The 19562-nt window shown below is 48.1% G+C and overlaps 1 protein-coding gene across 1 annotated transcript; it reads left to right on the top strand.

The window, feature by feature from the left end:
- Nucleotides 1-2340: 2340 nt before the first annotated feature.
- Nucleotides 2341-13279, top strand: LOC119390570 (cytochrome P450 18a1-like). The gene is given in 8 exon segments (XM_037658163.2): nucleotides 2341-2634; nucleotides 2637-2720; nucleotides 4997-5118; nucleotides 7691-8114; nucleotides 8742-9012; nucleotides 9671-9735; nucleotides 9738-9842; nucleotides 13014-13279. Coding segments are annotated over 8 exon segments (1590 nt in total). The 5' UTR covers nucleotides 2341-2366; the 3' UTR covers nucleotides 13265-13279.
- Nucleotides 13280-19562: the final 6283 nt, after the last annotated feature.

Genomic DNA, 19562 nt, shown 5'->3' on the forward strand with positions numbered 1-19562 from the left:
GCGTCCACTTGGTACAAGTTATATTTTGTGACATAACAGTATCATCTCAAAGAAATCAATATTCTTGCACTTTGTCCTGATGAGTCCACACAAATCAGGCCAACTTCATACGCAGTCACATTTAGAGCCTTCACGCTTTGCCCCCGAGTGTAGCCGGGCTGTCTTTCCGGGAAGTCGGCGTTCACTTTAGGCGTCACGCAGCCACGTCTCGAGACACGAACGCTGATATCTTTATCCCCGCAAAATAAATCATCTAGAAGGTTGCAGCTCCCAAATTAAGCATCTCCCTCAACGCAACCTCGCGATGCCCACGGAAGGAAGCGCCAAAGGCAAACGCTGCGGGAGCAAACGATAAAAACAGCAAGCGAATGAAGGCGCGGGAGAGATGGATGCAGCGGCTCCGATCGAGAACGAAAGTGAGGCGTCCGCTGCTCCAAGGTTGCTTCGCCCAACAGCAGCAGCCCCGGGGCCAGCATGTCTTTTCCACTGGCCGCACGGTACTTTTCCAGGGAAGTGTGCGACCAGGCGCACGTATACCCGTCCTACACCCCCAATGGAACCGGTGCAAGCAACAAACGCCTCCAGTGAGCATATTTAGGAGTCGCGCCCTACAAAGTAACTCGCCAACGCTGTGTAACGACTCCGCCTAGTAAGAAGAAAAAAACGATAAAGAAAGAAAACGTGCCGCAGGAACAGGAAAGGGGCGAACCTAACGAGTGGCACGCTGACAAGCGCCGGAACATTACCTCTTGGCTCGCTTTACTGCCCGGACGCTTTTGGTAATGACCGTCACAGCACTTTGACATACACACCGATGACCCGTGTCGCCCATTGAGGTTTGGTATTTGTGTGTTTCTTCCTTTCTTTCCATCGAGTCAATGACAACGACATTAGGTCCCCATTCATTTCAGCAGTGCAGTGTTGAACAAGGGCATACATGAGCCGCCGATGCACTTGCTACAGGAGGCAAGGCTTGCAAGTGGATAAGCGTCTACATACACGAGGTGGATGTACGGAGCTGTAAGCTCGCATTCACCGAAAGCAACTCTGAAGACGACCTTCCACCGCGAAGACTAGTGCCATGGTTCGTCACTGACTAATGGTCTTCTTTCGTCTCAAGAACGGAAGATGGGTTGGGACTGCGCCTTTGAGGAAGCGTGGTGGATAAGATCTGATCAGAGAAGCACGGTGTTCGTTATTGCACCTTTGGCGAATAGAAATGGGCTCCTCCTCTTGGATCAGAAAAATGCGGCGCCGATCTCAAGTGCCGGAGTACTGGCTTCTCGCAGTTTTCGTGCATTGTACCTGATGACATTGCCATTGCCCAAGACTGCACATGATGAAGACTACTCAAGGACAGTGCTTCCGGGGACTACAGTGAAAAGGTTGCCGTCCCCCGAGAAGAATGTACCAATTTCCACAAAACTTCCACAAAAATGCATGCGAGGTAATTAGTGCTGCCTGTCTGTGCAGCACCCCCGCTAGAGTCACTTTCAGTACACCTTCTCCAAAATTTTTCTGGCTATCTTCACAGGAATATCCATGTCGTTGACAGCGCGTGAAGGCAGTGCACGAAGACAGCACGCAGGATATCCGGCGATCGCGTCCGTACACAAAGAACACGTGCTTCAACGTCCGCGTCACTATTCCCGTACTGTTACGTCGAGAGCTTCCCCTCACCTGAAATCGCCAAGCACGCATGACACCACAGGGCTATATGCCGAGAGCAAATCGCTGCAGTGTATGGTGTATGTATACGATGGCGCTTAGCACGGGCTCGGGGGGCGAAGTTTCTTTCGATCGGTTTCCACAAAGCTCTGGAAAGAGCGAGAACAAAAATTCGAAAGAAAAAGGAGAGGGGAATAAACGCAGTAAAAGTGCCGGGAGGAGTCTCCCCCCCCTATGCGAGCACCCTCCTCTTCCTACGCGAACGCGCGCGCCGATTGAACGCCGCGGGAATCAGATAGCGGCGAAAAGGCGCGCGCACAAGCCAGCCGAGAGAATCGCGTGCATACGCGGACGCACCGCCAACGGCCGGCGACTGTGTGTGTGCGTGCAACCCTCGCCCCCACCTCGAAGGCACACTTGTTGCGGCGGAAGGCGGCGGCACAGAAACGGAAACAAGGCGGGCACTCGGGCGGCCGACCGGTGCGCAGCAGGGAGGCGAGACCCCCCTGGCAGGGGGGGCATCGACTTGCCTCCTCTCTCAGACCCTGGGTCCCCCGCTTATATAAAAGGGGGCCGCCTCCCCATTCGGAAGCCCCCGATCAGCGGCAGCAGTCAAAGCAGCTCAGAGCAGCGGCAAAGGAGCTCGCAACAGCGCAGCCGCTTGTATAGTCACTGAGGCAAACACAAGCCGCCGCATCATGTCCCTGCTGCTCTTCTCGCCGTGGTTAGAGGTCACGGTGCCTACATGGCTGGCCGTGTTCGTCGCTGTGCTGTTAGTCAGCCGCAGGTTCTTGACCGGAGCCGTGAGCCAGCTACCGTTGCCCCCGGGACCGTGGGGGTTGCCTCTGGTGGGCTTCCTCCCGTTCCTGGGCAAGGAGTTCCACCGCACCCTGCAGGCGCTGGCGGTCACCTACGGCCCCATCTACCAGATATTCCTGGGCTCCAAGCGAGTCGTGGTCATCAGCGACCCAAGCTGGTGCGCCAAGCCTTCAGCCAGGCCGCATTCTCCGGACGGCCCGACACGGAACTGACCAAACTCCTGCAGGGATACGGTGAGGACCTGCTGGATGATGCTTCCGTGGCCACCACCTTGCGCGATACCGTTCCGTGCACGTTGGGCGGCGTCTCGGAGGGTGGCGGTGTGCGGCAGCCGACGGGCGATCGGGGGGCGTGGCTGGCTGTCCCAGTCGAGCAGACGTGGACCAGACTGTTCTTCCGCGTCCATGCAGCTGAACGTCCGGCGCTCGCTGCCGCGACGTCGTGCCATCAAGACCGTTAGCCGCCCTATCTGACCGGTACGAACAGTATGATTCCACCAGTCGTTCCCGAGGTCGCGAGTTTGAGCAGGTCAAGCAAGGTGCGGCTTTCGCCGCCCTATAGAGTCCACTACTCAATGGGAATTAACACTGCGGATCAGGAATTACGGAACCATCATTGAACAGCGTCAGGCGAGTTTTTTTTCGGAAGTTCCACCACTTCACTATAAGGATGCGCTCGACCAAGAAGTTTTAACAAGCATGACATTGTTCACGTCATTATATAAACGTTCATAACATTTTCTTCATAGAAAACTAAACAGCATTGACTCTTCACGCATGAAGAATGTCACGCCGCTGCATGCTGCTCGAAAAACTGATTTTATAACGGCGCACTTAGTCCGCAATCATTCGCACTTATGCACACCCTCTAGAACTGTGCGTCACGAGACATTCATCCTTACATTGTTGACGACATTAACGAGAACGCACGAGATAATGAATTAAAGGAGAGGTGAGCACTCGTTCTGGCCACGAGTACACCCTCAACACGACGCTACGTGCGTACCTATACGTCGCTGGAAGGTAGGCGATACGAAAAGAGCGCATTCTCCCAGGCAGGGCGACACTCGGGCGCAGGTGTTTGTAGAGAATAACGCCAATCAACAGAGGCGACTTCTGATAGAGTATTTTTCGGCAAACGTGACTTTAATCTTCTTACGCTTGGTCAGCAGTGAAACGATGATCGCATGCGTTGTACGCTGTGCGTTGGTCTCACTCCTTCACTGTCACGTATGTGCAAAGTATTTGAAGACGGTGTCTCAGTCTCGCGTGTACCGTATGACAGTCAAAGAGAAATACGGCATTTTATGCGTAGGCGCTGATTCGTTACTTCATAACTATTTCGAAGCCTATAGCAGACGCCGCAAATACCGTCACGAAATAATTAGCGAGTCCTCGCATGCATTGCACCGGCGTGAATCCATCTGCACCTTCAAACCACGCGGGATACTTAATATCCAGTATAATACGGGTTTATATTAGACAGGGGCGTAGCCAGAAATTTTTTTCGGGGGGACCGGGGGTTCAACCATACTTTATGTATGTTATTTCGGGAGGGGGGTGTGTAAACCCCCCCCCCCCCTTAGATACGCCCCTGATATACACTCAATCGCCGACCAATGGGAGCTGGCTGCGTCGTCTTTCCAATGAGTTTTTTATGGAACCGTCCTAAAGATGACCTGATGCAAGAAAAAAAAAAAAACGAGGGAAAAGCGTGCGCTCTAATCAATTTAGCGTAATTCGTTAAGGTAACAGACAACTTACAGCTCCCCCATGGTAGAGGCATACAATTGGTTTTTATAGAACACAAATTGTTTTACAAGAATGGTGCATCGGTTAGATTGTTATCATGCCTTCCTTAATAAAGATGTGCATTCGGACACCTTAGGTTGACCGTAATACGTTACTTTTTGGCTTGTCAAAGGCAGGCTGAAGTTAAATTTAAGAGGAAATATGCAGGCGATTGCGGTACAACCATCCCAACATGCCCCGCACTTTGTAAGTCAGAGGCTGAGCCTTCTATTGTTATCTAAGGGTATGAGCAGCTGTTAACTCCAATTTGTCCTTTTATTAATGGTCATGATCGAGGTGTTCCGCAGGCACTTTGCACGTGCGTTTTCAATGTATGCAGAAAGCCGAACTGAACAATCCAGTCGTTCGGCGAGATGCATTGTCGTAGCAATATAGTAATCCGTAGTTCGTTTACTTATATTTAAAGTCCTACTTACAGCTTTCAGTTGTAGACAATTTGCTTCGGCACGAAATCTGCTACGTACAGTTTCGTATTTATACTTCACTGACGCATATATACTTTAAACGGTGGTGGCACTATAGTTGGGCCAAGAAAAATATTGCCACACCGGTGCTTCCAATGTCACGAGCGAAATGTTTTGCGACAGTGACACGGGCAGTATTTTATAGCTATCTCTCTCGCTCTCTTTTGTACACTTGATAAATATACGTTCAGACAAAAAACCTAACCTGACCAATTTGCTCCCTGTATCCCGCAGGTATCATCAACTCTGCAGGTGCCCTGTGGCGTGAGCAGCGTGCCTTCCTACACCGCGTGTTCAGGGACTTCGTGCCAAGAAACGGAAGGCCCGGCAGCGTGGCACTCGAACAGAAGATGCAGGTGTGTTGCAATTGCCGGTGTTTACGCTTTTCAGCGAGTTGCACAAGGGGTGTTAACCCCACGACCACGTGCAATGCTGTTCCGATCGACTGATTGGAGCGATTTAGGGTGTTCAGATATAACCACCGCTGTAAAAACAACTAGCATATCGCATTTATCAAGTAGTTGTTACCACCGAACAGCCGACGGAGGGCAGATCACGCGACGGGCTGATGTAGAGCGAGCACGAAATTCCCAGTGTGGTTGGCGCTTCGTGAATCATTGTCACGCTGGACCTATGCTCTTGGAGGAAAACGGTAAATACTACAAATAAGACGTGTGTGAGAGGCGTATTTTTGGCAAGGAGTCGGCCCTACCGCCTCCTTTGACTGTCCTATGCACGACCCGTAGCCCTTGGACTCGTAACCCGCACAGACTCATTGTCAGGTGGCGTTTTAGCACCATTAGTTTTGCTGCCGTCGCCTCTTTCAGTATAGGTCAATAAAAATCAATTCTTTTTTTCTGCACCGTGACCTCCAATAAAAATGACGTGAAAGAGCTCCTAGCCGAGTTCAACGCCACCTTATGAACGCTAACCATTATAGCCGTAAGTAGCGAGAAACATAGGCGTGCGCACAGGGAGGGGGGGGGGGGGCAGGGGGGCGGCCCCCCCCCTAATCATCTAAGAGGGGGGGCGCAAAGTCTGCCCCGTACATTGACTAGTAGGCTGGGGGGGGCGCTGCGATGAACCTTTGCCCCCCCCCCCTGATGGAGAACCCTGCGCACGCCTATGGAATGAAAGCTTTATTGTAATGGAAACAACTTTATTAGCGCACGCCTATGGCGAGAAAGATTAATATTCGTTCAATAAACTGGGAGCACGGAACAAAGGACCAAGGTTGCCAATGGTGGCCACTTTTCGTCAAATTGGCGAATTTTAGAGGCCCGTGGCGACCTAAAATTATGAATGGCGACATATCGAATTTTGGCGATATTTTCGGCTTAGGTGTCCACTGAGTTATGCATCCTAAGCTCAGTGTCTTCCCAACGAATGAGCGGCAACATTCTCTGTATTTTTCTTGGTTTTAGACCCACGAGTAGAATGTGCACATTACGCGTCATTCAGTATGTCCGTCCTGTAACTCGTATGAATCTCCTCAATTCATCTATATGCAGGAGGTATTGCAGCGTCCCTAGCGACAATTCTAGCAACATGTAAGTCAGCGGACTGCCTTGCATACCTCGAGGCGGCATGTTTTGACTATAAGTTCATGGCTTTAGGGGATTTAAGCTTCTCTAAAATTTCGTTTCTGAAGGGGCTAGACGACGGGTTGGCCGCGTCTCCCGACCATTTGTTCCGCCAAAGCTCCAACTGTTCTGAATAGCTTGGCGACTTATTCACTATTTCAGTACCCCCAATTCAGCCCGTTAAAGATTGTTTTGGAATAGCGAAGAGAGAGGCGGATACGCGGCTAGTTGTGCAATAAAAAATATTTATTGAGGCATTTTCCACTGTTCTCGGTGAGCGTGTGCAATGAAAACAATTGCTATATAACATTTTACATTATCTACCTGTTCATTAATAACGCATCGGATTGACGCGTGTAGATATAAGTGGACTATAAGAAAGGGTCGGTGGCATCCCGTATCATATTGGGTCACACTGAAAAGGTCTAACACTCACTAATGATCGGTTCCTGTAAGAATTCTGTAGTGTTATCATCAATAAACCTTTTAATCCTCTTAATTCATATAAGGGTACGTAAAGCTGTCTGCAAAGAACGCTTTCACGGTTTTCGCCCAAGGTTTACCACACTCTTACCTTCAAAACAGGCGGACAGGGATGGAAGGGTATCATGAACATTTCATTCATTCACCCTTGCGCCACCACGCACATCTTGCGGCTAGTCGGAGAAGGAGCACCATGCACTCCCATGATGAAGCGGGCGATACGACTAGCATTGAGAACGTCAATATAATTTCATGGTCTTGGATGGTACTGTATTCTACGGGGCTGTACGTGAGTGGAAGCTTTTATTACTAGTTATGCCGCACATATCTAGAATGGCGACTTTTTTGGCGAAATTTGTAAAAACATGGCGACTTTTTGCTCGTCGTTTGGCGACATTTAATCGAAAGTCAGTGGCAACACTGCCAAGGACGACGGACGAGGAAGGACCACACCACACGTCCTCGTCCGTCGCCCTTGGTGCCACGCTCCCAGTTTCTTTGGACGAATATCAATTGCCACCTATCGATCTCTTTTGCGAAAGTTTACTCTGGAGAACTAATATGATAGGACGTATACATGGCGTATACCCACCAACGCCATTGTTCGAGATACACGCTTATGAATCACCAACGGCTTCCATCGTTGTTGCGTTGGCGTGTCACACTAATTGAGACAGGGAATGCACAGATACTTTCACTGTACCGCATCCCGCATAGGATAACGCTTAGAGCAGCAACGATGGAGGTCTCCTTACTGTGCCAACTTACAAGTCATAGCTGTGTGTAATATGCCATGCGTCAGCGTGAGACGCCTCCGCGTCTTTGCCAATGTGAGTGACCCGGCGCAATACCAACCGCGCAGGTTCACATCAGCGAGTTCCTGTCGTCGCTGGTTCCGTTCGAAGGCAGCTCGCTACACGTGCGCCGGTCTCTCGCGCGCGCCGTCAGCAACATCCTCGGCTCGTTCCTCATGAGCGTCACGTACTCGTCGCGCGACTCCAAGTTCGAGCAGCTGCTCGCGCTCTTCGAGGAAGGATTCCGCCTGCTCACGCTCGCCGTGCCCGTGAACTTCATACCGGCGCTGCGCTACGTCCCCGGTTCCAACTGGGCCTACCGGCGCATTAAGCGCAACCGGCACCAGACGGCAGACTACTTCAGGCGCATCGCCGACGCGCACCGGTCGTCCTACGTCGAGGGCACCGTTCGCGACATCGTGGACGCGTACCTCGCCCAGCTGCGCAGGGACAAGGCCAGAGGCATCCAGAGGGAGGACACGTACTTCTCCGGTGAGGAATTCAATGTCGGACCTACGTATCCCGCGAAAATGAGTCACCGTGTAGCACTACGCAGCACTAAGGGTAGTAGTACGGGTATACGGTTATAGGCAGTACTACGGGTATACTATTCACGTGGCTTTCGTGTCCTCCAACATTCTCCATTTATAAGCCAGGTTTCGGTGGTCGCGAATGTTGTGACGCACTACGAGTGATATCTGATTTCGCGTACATACCACGGGCTTTTATTTAGGGATACGGACAGAGCAAGCCTAAAGTTCTGGAGACTTGAAAACCTGTCACACTACATGGACTGGATGCAATGGGCCGTCTTTTCACTTTACCTCCTTCCCCTCTCATTTTCAGTAACGAGTATAAATAGTGGATCGAGTTGGTGGCCCGCGTAAGCCCTTGCGTAATTCTATGACTCATCACGTGCCGGCTACGTGACCTTCAGTTGCGTTATGGCAATTGCAAATGGCCAAAGCATGTATATGTTGTCCGGCGTCAGTTCCCAAACAAGACTCCATGAACACTGTCGATAGCTCCGGGATTAAACGATTCGCGTACTGGCATATTGCTGAGAGGTTTATGCTTTGTTCTCCTAACATGTTCCGCACTTCCCCATCTTATTCACAGAGGAGCAGCTGGTTCAGGTCCTGATGGACATATTCAGCGCCGGCCTAGAGACCGTCACCTCGACCCTAGAGTGGGCCATTCTTTTGTTGGTGCGTCACCCGCACGTCCAGCGGCGCCTCCAGGAGGAGCTGGATGCCCACTTGGCGTCCGAAGGCGATAGGCCCGCCAGCATGGCCGACCTGCCCGCTCTCCCTTACGCACAGGCCACCATCCTCGAGGTGCTACGACGTGCCAACGTCATAGCACTCGGAAACGCCCACGCCACAACCTGGTAAGCACGAAGTGACACTTGAAACATTTGGGAGGCTTAGCCATTGGCGCGCGTGCACCGGCTAGTAGACGAAAAAATTTGCCGTTACACTCACATTGCAAAACAGTAACCGACTTATCTAAAGCACTGCAGGCCGAACTTTTAAAATATGTTGCCGAGTGTCGGCACATGTGTTTTCTTGACAAGTCTGTGGCAATAATTAGCTACCGTTAACTAGTATGGAATATTTCTTTAATTCAGTGTCACACTTTTTCAAAACATTGCTATTGAGGAGGCGAAAGTAAAGCTTACGCTGCTATGGATGGTTTAATTGAAGGCCAACTTACTGTATCACCATAGCTTTCAAACTTGTATTCGACACCTCTCGCGCAGGACTAAGCAATGACAAGGACAGCCGGCCAGAACACTGTGCATACTGTAACATGCAGGGCACCTGCACATAGATTAGCGTGTAGTAAACCGTGCATTTTACAAAGTACTAACTGCCAGATAGATAAACACACCTTCGCGCTTCCGATATTCGTACTTCCCTCCCCTGAATGCGCACAAGGAGCAAGTTTAATGATGGAAATTAGTGCGACATTTATGAACGGATGGTTGAACCAGATGAGTAAGTCCATTCTCCGTAGTTAACAATGCACGTAATTGATATTTTCAGCGACGTGGAGCTGGCGGGCTTCCGTATTCCGGCGGACACTCACGTCATCTCCAACCTGTGGGCCATCACATGGACCCTGACCTGTGGGAAGACCCCGAAGAATTCAGACCAGAGCGCTTCCTGGTGAACGGACGGGTCCACAAGCCGGATTACTTCATGCCCTTCTCTGTCGGTGAGTGAGCCTCACTATATGCCAGCCGCTCAGTGGATATATAGATGTTTTCCCGCCGCATTTTCGGTGGAGGCGAAAATGCTTGAGGCCCGTGTACTTAGATTTAGGTGCACGTCAAAGAACCCCAAGTGGTCGAATTTTCCGGAGTCCTTCCCTTCAGCGTCTCTCATAATCATGTCGTGGTATTGGGACGTTAAGCCCCAACAATTATTATTACAGGCGTTTTCCCGCTGAACACGACGACGCGGGTTCGATTTCCGGCAGCGATAGTTTTCATTTCGATGAGAGCGAAGCGCCAGAAATGCGTACTTGTATTGGATGCACGCTAAATAATTAACCCTTGTTGTTGGAAATACAATTACAGCCTTGTACTACGCATCCGTTCCGGGATGTTAAACCCCAGGATTTGAACTTGTGAGTGTTGTCAGCGCGATATCGAACAGGCGCCTCAGAATACAGAACCATGGATGCTGTGCTCAAATGGTATTTAACTCTGCCCCTGTCTACTTTCCTCATCGTATTCCTTGTGCCACGGGGACGAAAAGAATAACCCATTTTCAAGAAGCCTCATGTCAGAGAGAAAGAGAGGCAAAACTTTATTTTTTGTCCTCTCTGGGGTCAAGGGAGGCGGGGGCCGGGAGACTAGCCCTACCGGAGCCCCTCTTCGCCAGGCGGCGCACAGACCTTGGTTCTTGGCGGCGTCTTCGGCCAGCCGGACTGCCCAGAGTTGGTCATCCGGGCACGCGCTGAGCAGCATAGCCTCCCACTGCTCGGGCGTGATTATCCTAACTGTAGGGTTGGTGCTCTGTTTGATGTAGTGTGTCGCTGCGGCACATGACCAGATAATGCGGTCGAGGTTGGCGCGAGCCGCGCCGCAAGCTTTGCATTGTGGTTTTATAAACATCTGGGTATATGCGACTATACAGCGTAGGTGTGGGCAATGTTCGTGTCTGTAGTAATCGCCAAGTTGTCGATCGGTGCGTATTTATATCAGAGAAGCACTGCTGAACGCGTTCGCTTTGCTAAAGCATGTTTTGTGGTACTTGAATAACAACTGCTGTGAGATTTGTAATGGTAGGTCTACTTCGGAGTGTCAGAGTGTACCAAAGTGAACACGTGAAGCTCCTTGAATGGTCAAGGAGCTTCAAGTGTCAAAAGCACAATCCGATTAAGAGAACTCCGGATTCATTTCGACCATCTGACGTTTCTCTATCATGTATTTTTCTTCCTCAGTTCACAAAGACATCATCGTGGAGGCTAGAAAATTATGCATATTTTAGGATGTTGCTTAAACGGACATAGCTGCATTAACGCCCGACTTCAACACTAACAATTTCCGTCAAGCTAATTGAAAACTATAGATCAATATAATTACACTGAGATTTGTCAGGCAAGCTTACGCGATTCAAATGCAGCGACGGAATCGCGTTTCTAAAATTTACTGCTAAATCTACTTCCAGCTGCAAAGAGAACGTCCGGCGTACTGAAAATCTCCATTTGGTGTCTGCCCCCCCCCCCCCCCCCCCCCACACACACACACACTTCCAGACACTAGCATATTGTATCAGTGGTAGCTCAGGGGTTGTGGCGTTGCGCTGCTGAGCACGAGGTTTCTATATCGGCCGTGAAATGCCGACACACTCGTTCACCCACGTGCTTAAAATTGACTTAGATTCCCCTTCTACAGTGTTCGTCCCGATGTGATAATGCGGTTTTGGTATCCATCATGCGGAGTCAACCGCATCCTTTCTTAGCAACTATTTGAGCCGCAAGGGCGGCCAGCATTGTATCGACTGCCGATAATACCGGGGCTTGGCTGCTTTGCACGGACACCTTAGTTAAGACCGGTGTAATGGCTATCTCTCCTACACTGCAATTTGGTGCACTTCCGCGTCTGTTTTACAGCGAAAGGTGTTATGAGATCATTTCACCGGCCGTTTTTGGCACCGTAGTTGTCCGCCGCCGCCGGTGTCCGTAACCAGTATCGCTCGAAATAAGAAAAAAAAAAAACTAAATAAGAAAAAATTCCAGGACGGAACGAGGTTCGAACCTGGGCCCTCTGCGTGGGAGCCCAGTATTCCAACCTCTGAGCCATGCCGGTGCTTGAAACTGCTTTGCAAAAAGGTCCTATACAGGCTTCACGTCGGGAAGGAACCACATTAGCATATGCAATATAGCGTGGTAGAAGAGTAAAATAAGCACCAAGCGTCGCACAACGCGAATTCTGTAACCAAGCGTCACACAATGCGAATTGCGCAACGAGCAGGTTGTTGAATGCTTCCAACCCATTACAAAGGGCTCTGCCATAATTCTTCGTCGTCATCAGGCACAGCATCAACAAAGTGCGCATAATGCCTTACATGTGTTTAGCAGGTACCACGGCTCTCCGTAGAATGACGAAAAATGGCAGTGTCTGCTGCCCTACTTCTCAAAAACTACAATGATTTACAGCGTAGTGGGTTCCTCGCAAGTGCACTTGTATTGGTTGCCAAGGAAGCCCATAAGCACATAATCCATTTCCTCGGTGTCTCAGTAAAGGTCTCGCCCCCCCCCCCCCCCCCTCCCGTCTCTCTCCCACGTCAACGTATGTTATACAGCATGACGGAAGAGGGAAATAGCGACCGGGCGTCATCCAATGCAAATTGCTGAACTGGTGGGCCGTTTAAAGCTTCCAACCCATTACAAAGGGCTGAGCCATAATTCTTCATCGTCATCAGTCGTCGCATCATCAAAATGCACATAATGCCTTACAGACGTGTAGCTGGTGCCTCGCTTCTCCGCAGAATGACGAATAATGTCTCAGTAGGTGCTTCCCAACTTCACAAAAATTGTGATTTATGGCCTAGTGGGTACCATTCTAGTGTACTTCTATTGTAGCCCCAAGAGAGCTTACAACGGGCTCTAGAAACGCCGCTCTTCCCGCTTTCGCTGTGACTGTGCTGCGATTTCAGCGCAGGCCTGGCGTTTTTTTTTGCTCTCGCAACTAGCGGGTTCTCGTTTTGTCATCCAATAGCTGCTGCTGCTGAGGTGGCATTGCCACTGTGAGCGCTGCGAAGCGAGAAATGCAGTTGTATGATAAATGTTACATACGTTGTGCATGTTCAACTCGAACAATAATACACGCGGGCCATTTCGTTCTCCACTGACCTCCTGCGTATTCGTGTCGCGCAGGTCGACGCATGTGCCTGGGCAACCACCTGACGCAGAGCGAGGTGTTCCTCTTCCTCAGCAACCTGCTACAGCGTTACACGCTCGAGCTGCCCGAAGGCGAGCAGCCGCCTTCCATGGATGGCCACGTGGCGGTGTCGCACACGCCCCGACCTTTCCGGGTCAAGATCACGCCAAGGAACTCAACCGCCACCGAGACCATCCCCACCAGCGTATTTGCCAGTGCCCAACAACTCTGCAGCGGCCTCGGTTGAGTGGAACGCTTGGACAATCTCACCATGGCCCACCTAGCTACCATGTTCCTTCCCACGAGTTGACCGTTTCCTGGCCACTCCCGTTCCTATGCCAACTACGGTGAAAAACGAAGAGGACGTACCTGACGGCTCGCGTCCACGCAAGTCTGTGAGCTGCAGCCCACGTGCTTCTCTAGGACTATACTTAAGCCTGGTGACTGCCAACGACATTGTACCGGTGCGTTACATATACAGATCATCCAGCAGGCCACAACCGGTGACGAAGAGAAGGCTGCACTAACTGCGGCCACTCAGAAGGTTAACGCGTCTATACTATATAGTGTGCGGTGAAGAACTACCTCGTCTCATCAGAGCTGGACCCATCAGTCATACAGTCATTAGAGTTCTCACGTGTACAGCCCACTTTCTCAGTGGCACGAGAAACCACAATAGCTGTAGACTACACGCCGATCGAGCTTACGCTGATATGTGCCGTACGGCCATATTACCTCAGGATGAAGACCCGATATAATCGTTGTTCGTAAAAGCAGCACTTCTCATGTAGCCTAGAACGTTCGCAGCTGCCGTCCACACAGTGTCAGGCTTGAGAATGCAGATGGCACCAAGCAGACCGTGTAAGTCACATAATCACCATTGATCGATTGCATTACAGTGAATTTTTCAATGTGTAAAAAGTCATCACTCTGCACTAGGAAAAGCAAACAGAAGCGGTTTCTAGTCTTCTGATACACGTGTCTAACATGCAACAAAATGCATGACATGACAGGGCCAACTGATACTTTCTCAAAAGAAGTATCAAAAGACTGTCTACAGTGAAATAACAGCTTTCTTAATGTTAAGTATAAGCAATTAAAAATGCTTACGGCTTGCTTGCTGCCTTCAATAAAGATATCAGGATACTCGTAGGCAAGTGTCGTAAATGCGCTGTAAATTTTGTACAAGAACAGCCGCAGTTAATGTCAGTCGCGATATATAATGTACAAACCGAAGAAGCAAGCAGGTCATTCAATTCTGTTGCATAAAAGTGACGTTGTTAAGTCTACTAGAGAATTGTAGGTGCAAAGGCATACAGTAAAGCAGAATGCATATATTGCAATCGGGGTACTTTGTAAATACAGAAGCAGGGTATTCAGTCACTTGGATTAGTCACTGTCAACTTAGTGTACGAAGAGTCAGAAATGAACCACCTTGAGCATGAAGTCCATTTACCACCAGTCACATGTGTTCATATTCATTCACCAGCTGCATTTCAGAAGCATGCCATCTCCATGCGCCCAAGAGCTTTGCATTTTAGCCGTCGACACACAACTGTCAGCTAGTCATTCGCAAGCAATAGCATCCTTCCACTAAATACCTCACTATAACGATTTAGCATAATGCAGGCATATGCCAGAATACTGAGTTAGATGTGAGCACCAAGATGATAACATTTCAGTCATACTGTGGTTGGTCATAGCATCACACGACTGTGTTACATTCATTGTGTATTCTTGGTTATGTATTCTAGTAGGTGTCTACACAATGCTAGATACGTTTCTAAAAACAATAGACCATTTTCACAATTGTGAAGCTAGCTTACCTGCTATGCAGTTTGCCCAACTAATGGCCGCTAGTCACTTACTGCAAACAGAGTGTTCAAGTGCATTTTGCTTATGCTATGACGTGGAAAATGTAGACTTGGCTCTCTTGACATAAACATGCATAATAGACAAGCCCCAGCACGTGCAACTAGGACCTCGTCTCCACTCCAAGCAAGACAGGTGCCGCCATTAGTTGGGCAAATATGCAGCACATGGAAGCGCACTTGCGGATTATGAAAAGGGCCTATTGCGTTGTAAGCAGTCTCAGTTGTTGAACAGTGTAGCTTTTTATTGGTCACTGAATGCTGCAGCTGATAAAGCTTATTTCATTAATGAACGTTGCAGATGTTGCATGGTGTTGCCCATCTCACCATGTTCAGAATGTATGCCCACCTCTCCTGTTAACACTTGCCCACTGTATATTGGTTAATTAAGGCAACCTTGAATCAGTGCAAGCTGTGCTGTGTGTCTTGTCAGCAAATGTTCTGCTGCTGCTGTTCCACTGACGGATCCAGAGCTGACGCCCATGCATGCAGAGGATAACATTAAGAAAGTTAAATATTTAACAGTATGAAACTTCCAAAAAAGCCTTACGACCTTCGAATGCCAGCTCCCACTAGAACTGCTTGTGGCAGCAGTGGCACAGAAATATATACACCATGAAATTGGTCTGTTGAAATTTAGGTAGTTCACATTGCAAGATACTTGCACCACATAACACTGATGCTAACTTTAAAGGCAATAAAGTCAACTTTGAGGGAAACAGCACCTAACAGGTGAAACTCTCTGCAAGACATGCACATGTGCTTTGAAGCTCCTTTACTTGATGCTAAACAGAATGAACCACAAGTTTTATGAGGCACCTTGTGCAAGAAAAGAAAGAAAGAAAAGCCCATATTCATTATGTAACAGAAGTAATGTTGAATCTGCATTGCTCAAAGCCGAGGTAAATGGAACCACTGCACCCGTGTAACAACCCGGGCAAACATTTACTGAAAAATGCATCTTTATTTTGGGGTTCTCATTTTTTTCACAGATGCTGCCATGCTTCACATAGATCTTTATACAGCATATTCATAAACAATTCTCCCTCATTTACAAGCACTTTGCTCTACACAGCTTGTGTCACATGAATACAGATCTCTTTCAATACCCCAAGTCCACGAGGATCTCGCACACAATACACACACAAATTGAACGATCTCGTGTACATAGACGTTTACACATGTTAAGAGACTGTTACACTGCTCATTCCTCATGTCTGTTGTCATTTTCACTTGTATGTACATACTGCAATGCTTTTCAGTGTATATATATGGCATTTTCGCCTTGTTCAGCCCACCCGCCCTCTCCACTTTTTTGCATCTGCAAAGTACAAGAAAAAAAAAAAACACGTTTTGACAAATTCACTTTGTGTATTGTGTCTTACTTCTTTGCATGATTACATGCTCAAAGCAAGATTGTGTGATTATGCAATGGAAGTAATGGTATGGTGGGCCATGTGCACTCTGCCAAGACGTAACATAAGACATCTACAGGAAGATTGGATGCTGGACTAATTTATCTGAAAGCAGTTCCAATACATGGATATCTCTGGAAACATTACACTGGTCAAGTCAGTGTGATTTCATCCATAAATACAGCACACAAACACAATGTATATCTAAATCGATATAGGCCATACTTTTGAAAAGTACCACAGGCAATCAGCGATTACACTACATTGCCTTACAAACAAATATATTGAAAACACTGCGGATGAGCATTCACTACTTTTCACGAACAGCACAGGTCACATGTACAAAGTCTTGGAAAGAAACACTGGTCTTTAACACTTTTGTGGCATGTTGTATGCATATTATAAAATAAAACTGCAAGGATCACTTAGCACATAGTGCACAAATTATATAGATTGTATAAAAGGTAAAGGAGGAAAAAAAGACACAGCAAGCTAGGTTAAAAAAACAAATAACTTCCCGCAGAACTTATCTTACGATCACTATTGACATTAATGCAATTAGCAATGTATCGACACACCCTTTGACTAAGTATTTCGAGCATTTACGTTATTTCATACAGAGAACATTTTATGTAACCGCTTAATGCATGCAGGTGAGTCTCATGTCATGCAATGTTGATGATGGATGAGAACAGATCACAACGAAAATATTCATTACACGCACAACATGGGGCAGTGCTTGGCACTCAAAACAATTCCATGCCAAATGAAATGCTGCAAGCAGTCTAACATGACTATGAACTAACATGACTGAAAGAAAACATTAGTTCAGTATGAAATCACCAGCTCTTACTGCCAGAATAGTAAATGCCTGCCCGCCAACATAGAAATGACATATGAATTTCCAGCCAAAAATGAATTTTCAGTTCAACTTCCAGCTGAAAACAATTTGTTCCAGGCAGATTTCCAGCTTTTAGCAGGAAATTATTCTGAGCCAGTTAAAAAAAAACAGCGTTTTCCAAATCAACATCGAATCTGTGGGCTAGAATATGGCTATAGGAGTTTCTCACTTCCATTTAGAGATTGTTGATATCGAATAAAGATATTCAAATCTGGTAACAAGGTATATTCACTAATTGAAAACCACTACAGTTTTTGTAATCATGAAAAACCAACAAGCCCAATACCTCACATTCCTCACTACATCAGCCTCATTTTATCTTGACAAAAAACTCTCGCAATCTGAGGAGTGTTGCTACCGTTCAAGCTAGCAATATGCTTGCCAAAAACAAGTGTCGTTTGTACAGTAATGATTTCCGAGACATGCCCCAATCTTATGGTACATTTGGCTGGGCACAACGGTGCTCTAACGTGGTTACAACCAGATTTTGAAATTTGGTCGAAGGAGGGGCTGTCACAATACACAAGTTGCAGGGTGGCACGCAAACTAACATCACATACAACTAGACCAAGTTAGGTGACCAACAGTTGATCTAAGTCACTTTGTCAAGAGCCTGCATTTCACAAGGACTATTCATCACCAACGATACTGACGATTTCAAGTTCTATCATGCAAAAAGTGCTAAAAGGTGCAAAAATTACACGATGATGTTGCATCAAATAATTTCATAGTATGAAACTTAATCTTTGGCACATCCTTCTGGTCCATTCCAATAAAAAAAAGTTGAGTGGAATTAAACACAGGCTATGTGTAAAACATTTGATGCCATTATTCCCACTTGGGAACCCAACACATCATCAAATTCTGAAGCCACAGTTATTAAAGTTGACAGAAAAAGTGCTGATATTTGGTAACAACAGGTTTAAAAAAATGCTCGAAGTTTTATCTGGAAGCAAGGAAAGCTCCTTTTTAGTTTCGTATTTTACGTTATGCAGTGACAACTTTATAGCAGTTTCTTGAATGCGGCGGTCCACCGCATAGAGCAGCTCTGTGGAAAAAGGTTTGCTAACCTCCTGGTCAGTATTGTTTATTCTGCCCTCTTTCTAGATGTGTTTTGTATTAGAACACACGAAATGGAGTAGCTGTTTGCACGAATAATGTAAATATGACGACAAATGTCTGCATGTTCCCGTGTGGGAACGTTGGCGCAAATTGGGGGAGTGGGAGCAGCCGTACTGCAGTTGCGTGTATGTTCGCTTTAACTCTTCTTTCTTCACCCAGATGCCTCGAAAAAAGTTCCTTACGGTGGAGGAAGTGGTGGAAGTGGTTCTCGTCAACAATTCTGCACTAGTAACTGATACTAGCACTGACGATACTGGTAATTAATACTAGTACTGACTAGTAACTGACGATTCTGGACTAGTAACGAAATGGTAACCCCACCAAATGCAGACGGTATTCTTACGGATAAAGAGGTGGGCAACAGTGATATCGCTATTGTAGACAATCTTCCGATTGATGTTATAGGCGAGACTGTGGTGCACACGGCTGTTGCAGACGAATGTGTGAAGGAGCTCTCCAGAAAGCAGCAGCCCCCCCCTCCCATACACCCGAAAGCTGTCTAGAGGCAAAGCGGCAACCGTTCAGCGACATTCCGCTCCCTTCAGCGCTCTGCAACAGAACTGTGCTGGAAAACGACCCTGCCTTGGTGGCACAGCAGCACTGGTTTAGACGATGTGCATGCCGATACAGGTGTGCACGGTTGCTCTGTGTTCTGTTGCAAAAAAGCTGACGATGCTGTGGCTGCATTAACAAGGGCTGATAGCATAATACCATGCCCACCGTTGTTTTGGCTTCCACCGAAACAAGGCCTCGCCATGAAAACTTCTTTGAAGCCGCCTGCAGAAAGTCAAGCCGTGGCATGCAGTATGACAAGTTGTGGACATTAGAATGCATACTTATGTGTATGCGAAGTCCCAAACTATATGAGCATATTGTGGTGTCGTGGTCTTTCGGTTTCAGTTTCTTACAGAGTAATCCCGCCCTCGGGTGGCGCTGTACCAATGTTATTGTGTTCTAGAAGGGGGTAGTGGGTTCATGAGCCGGAGTGCCCTATGCATTACAGCAAGCCGCCAAATCCTGACGGGACCCGGATGTTGGCAGCGGCACTGTAGTTGCACGGGCTGGCTACCGGCTGGCTGCCTCTACTGCTTCAGTGCTTGTTCTTACAGGCCAGATTCGAGACGATTGTTTTTTGGTGTTTCAACTCCCCGTTCGAGTCCTTCGCGCGCAGTTGGCTGAACTTATGAGAAGTAGGAATGTCGAAACGTCAACGGCAGCGACAAGTGGAAAAAGGGA

This window comes from Rhipicephalus sanguineus, chromosome 4 (assembly GCF_013339695.2).
Source record: "Rhipicephalus sanguineus isolate Rsan-2018 chromosome 4, BIME_Rsan_1.4, whole genome shotgun sequence".
Classification (NCBI taxonomy): domain Eukaryota; kingdom Metazoa; phylum Arthropoda; class Arachnida; order Ixodida; family Ixodidae; genus Rhipicephalus; species Rhipicephalus sanguineus.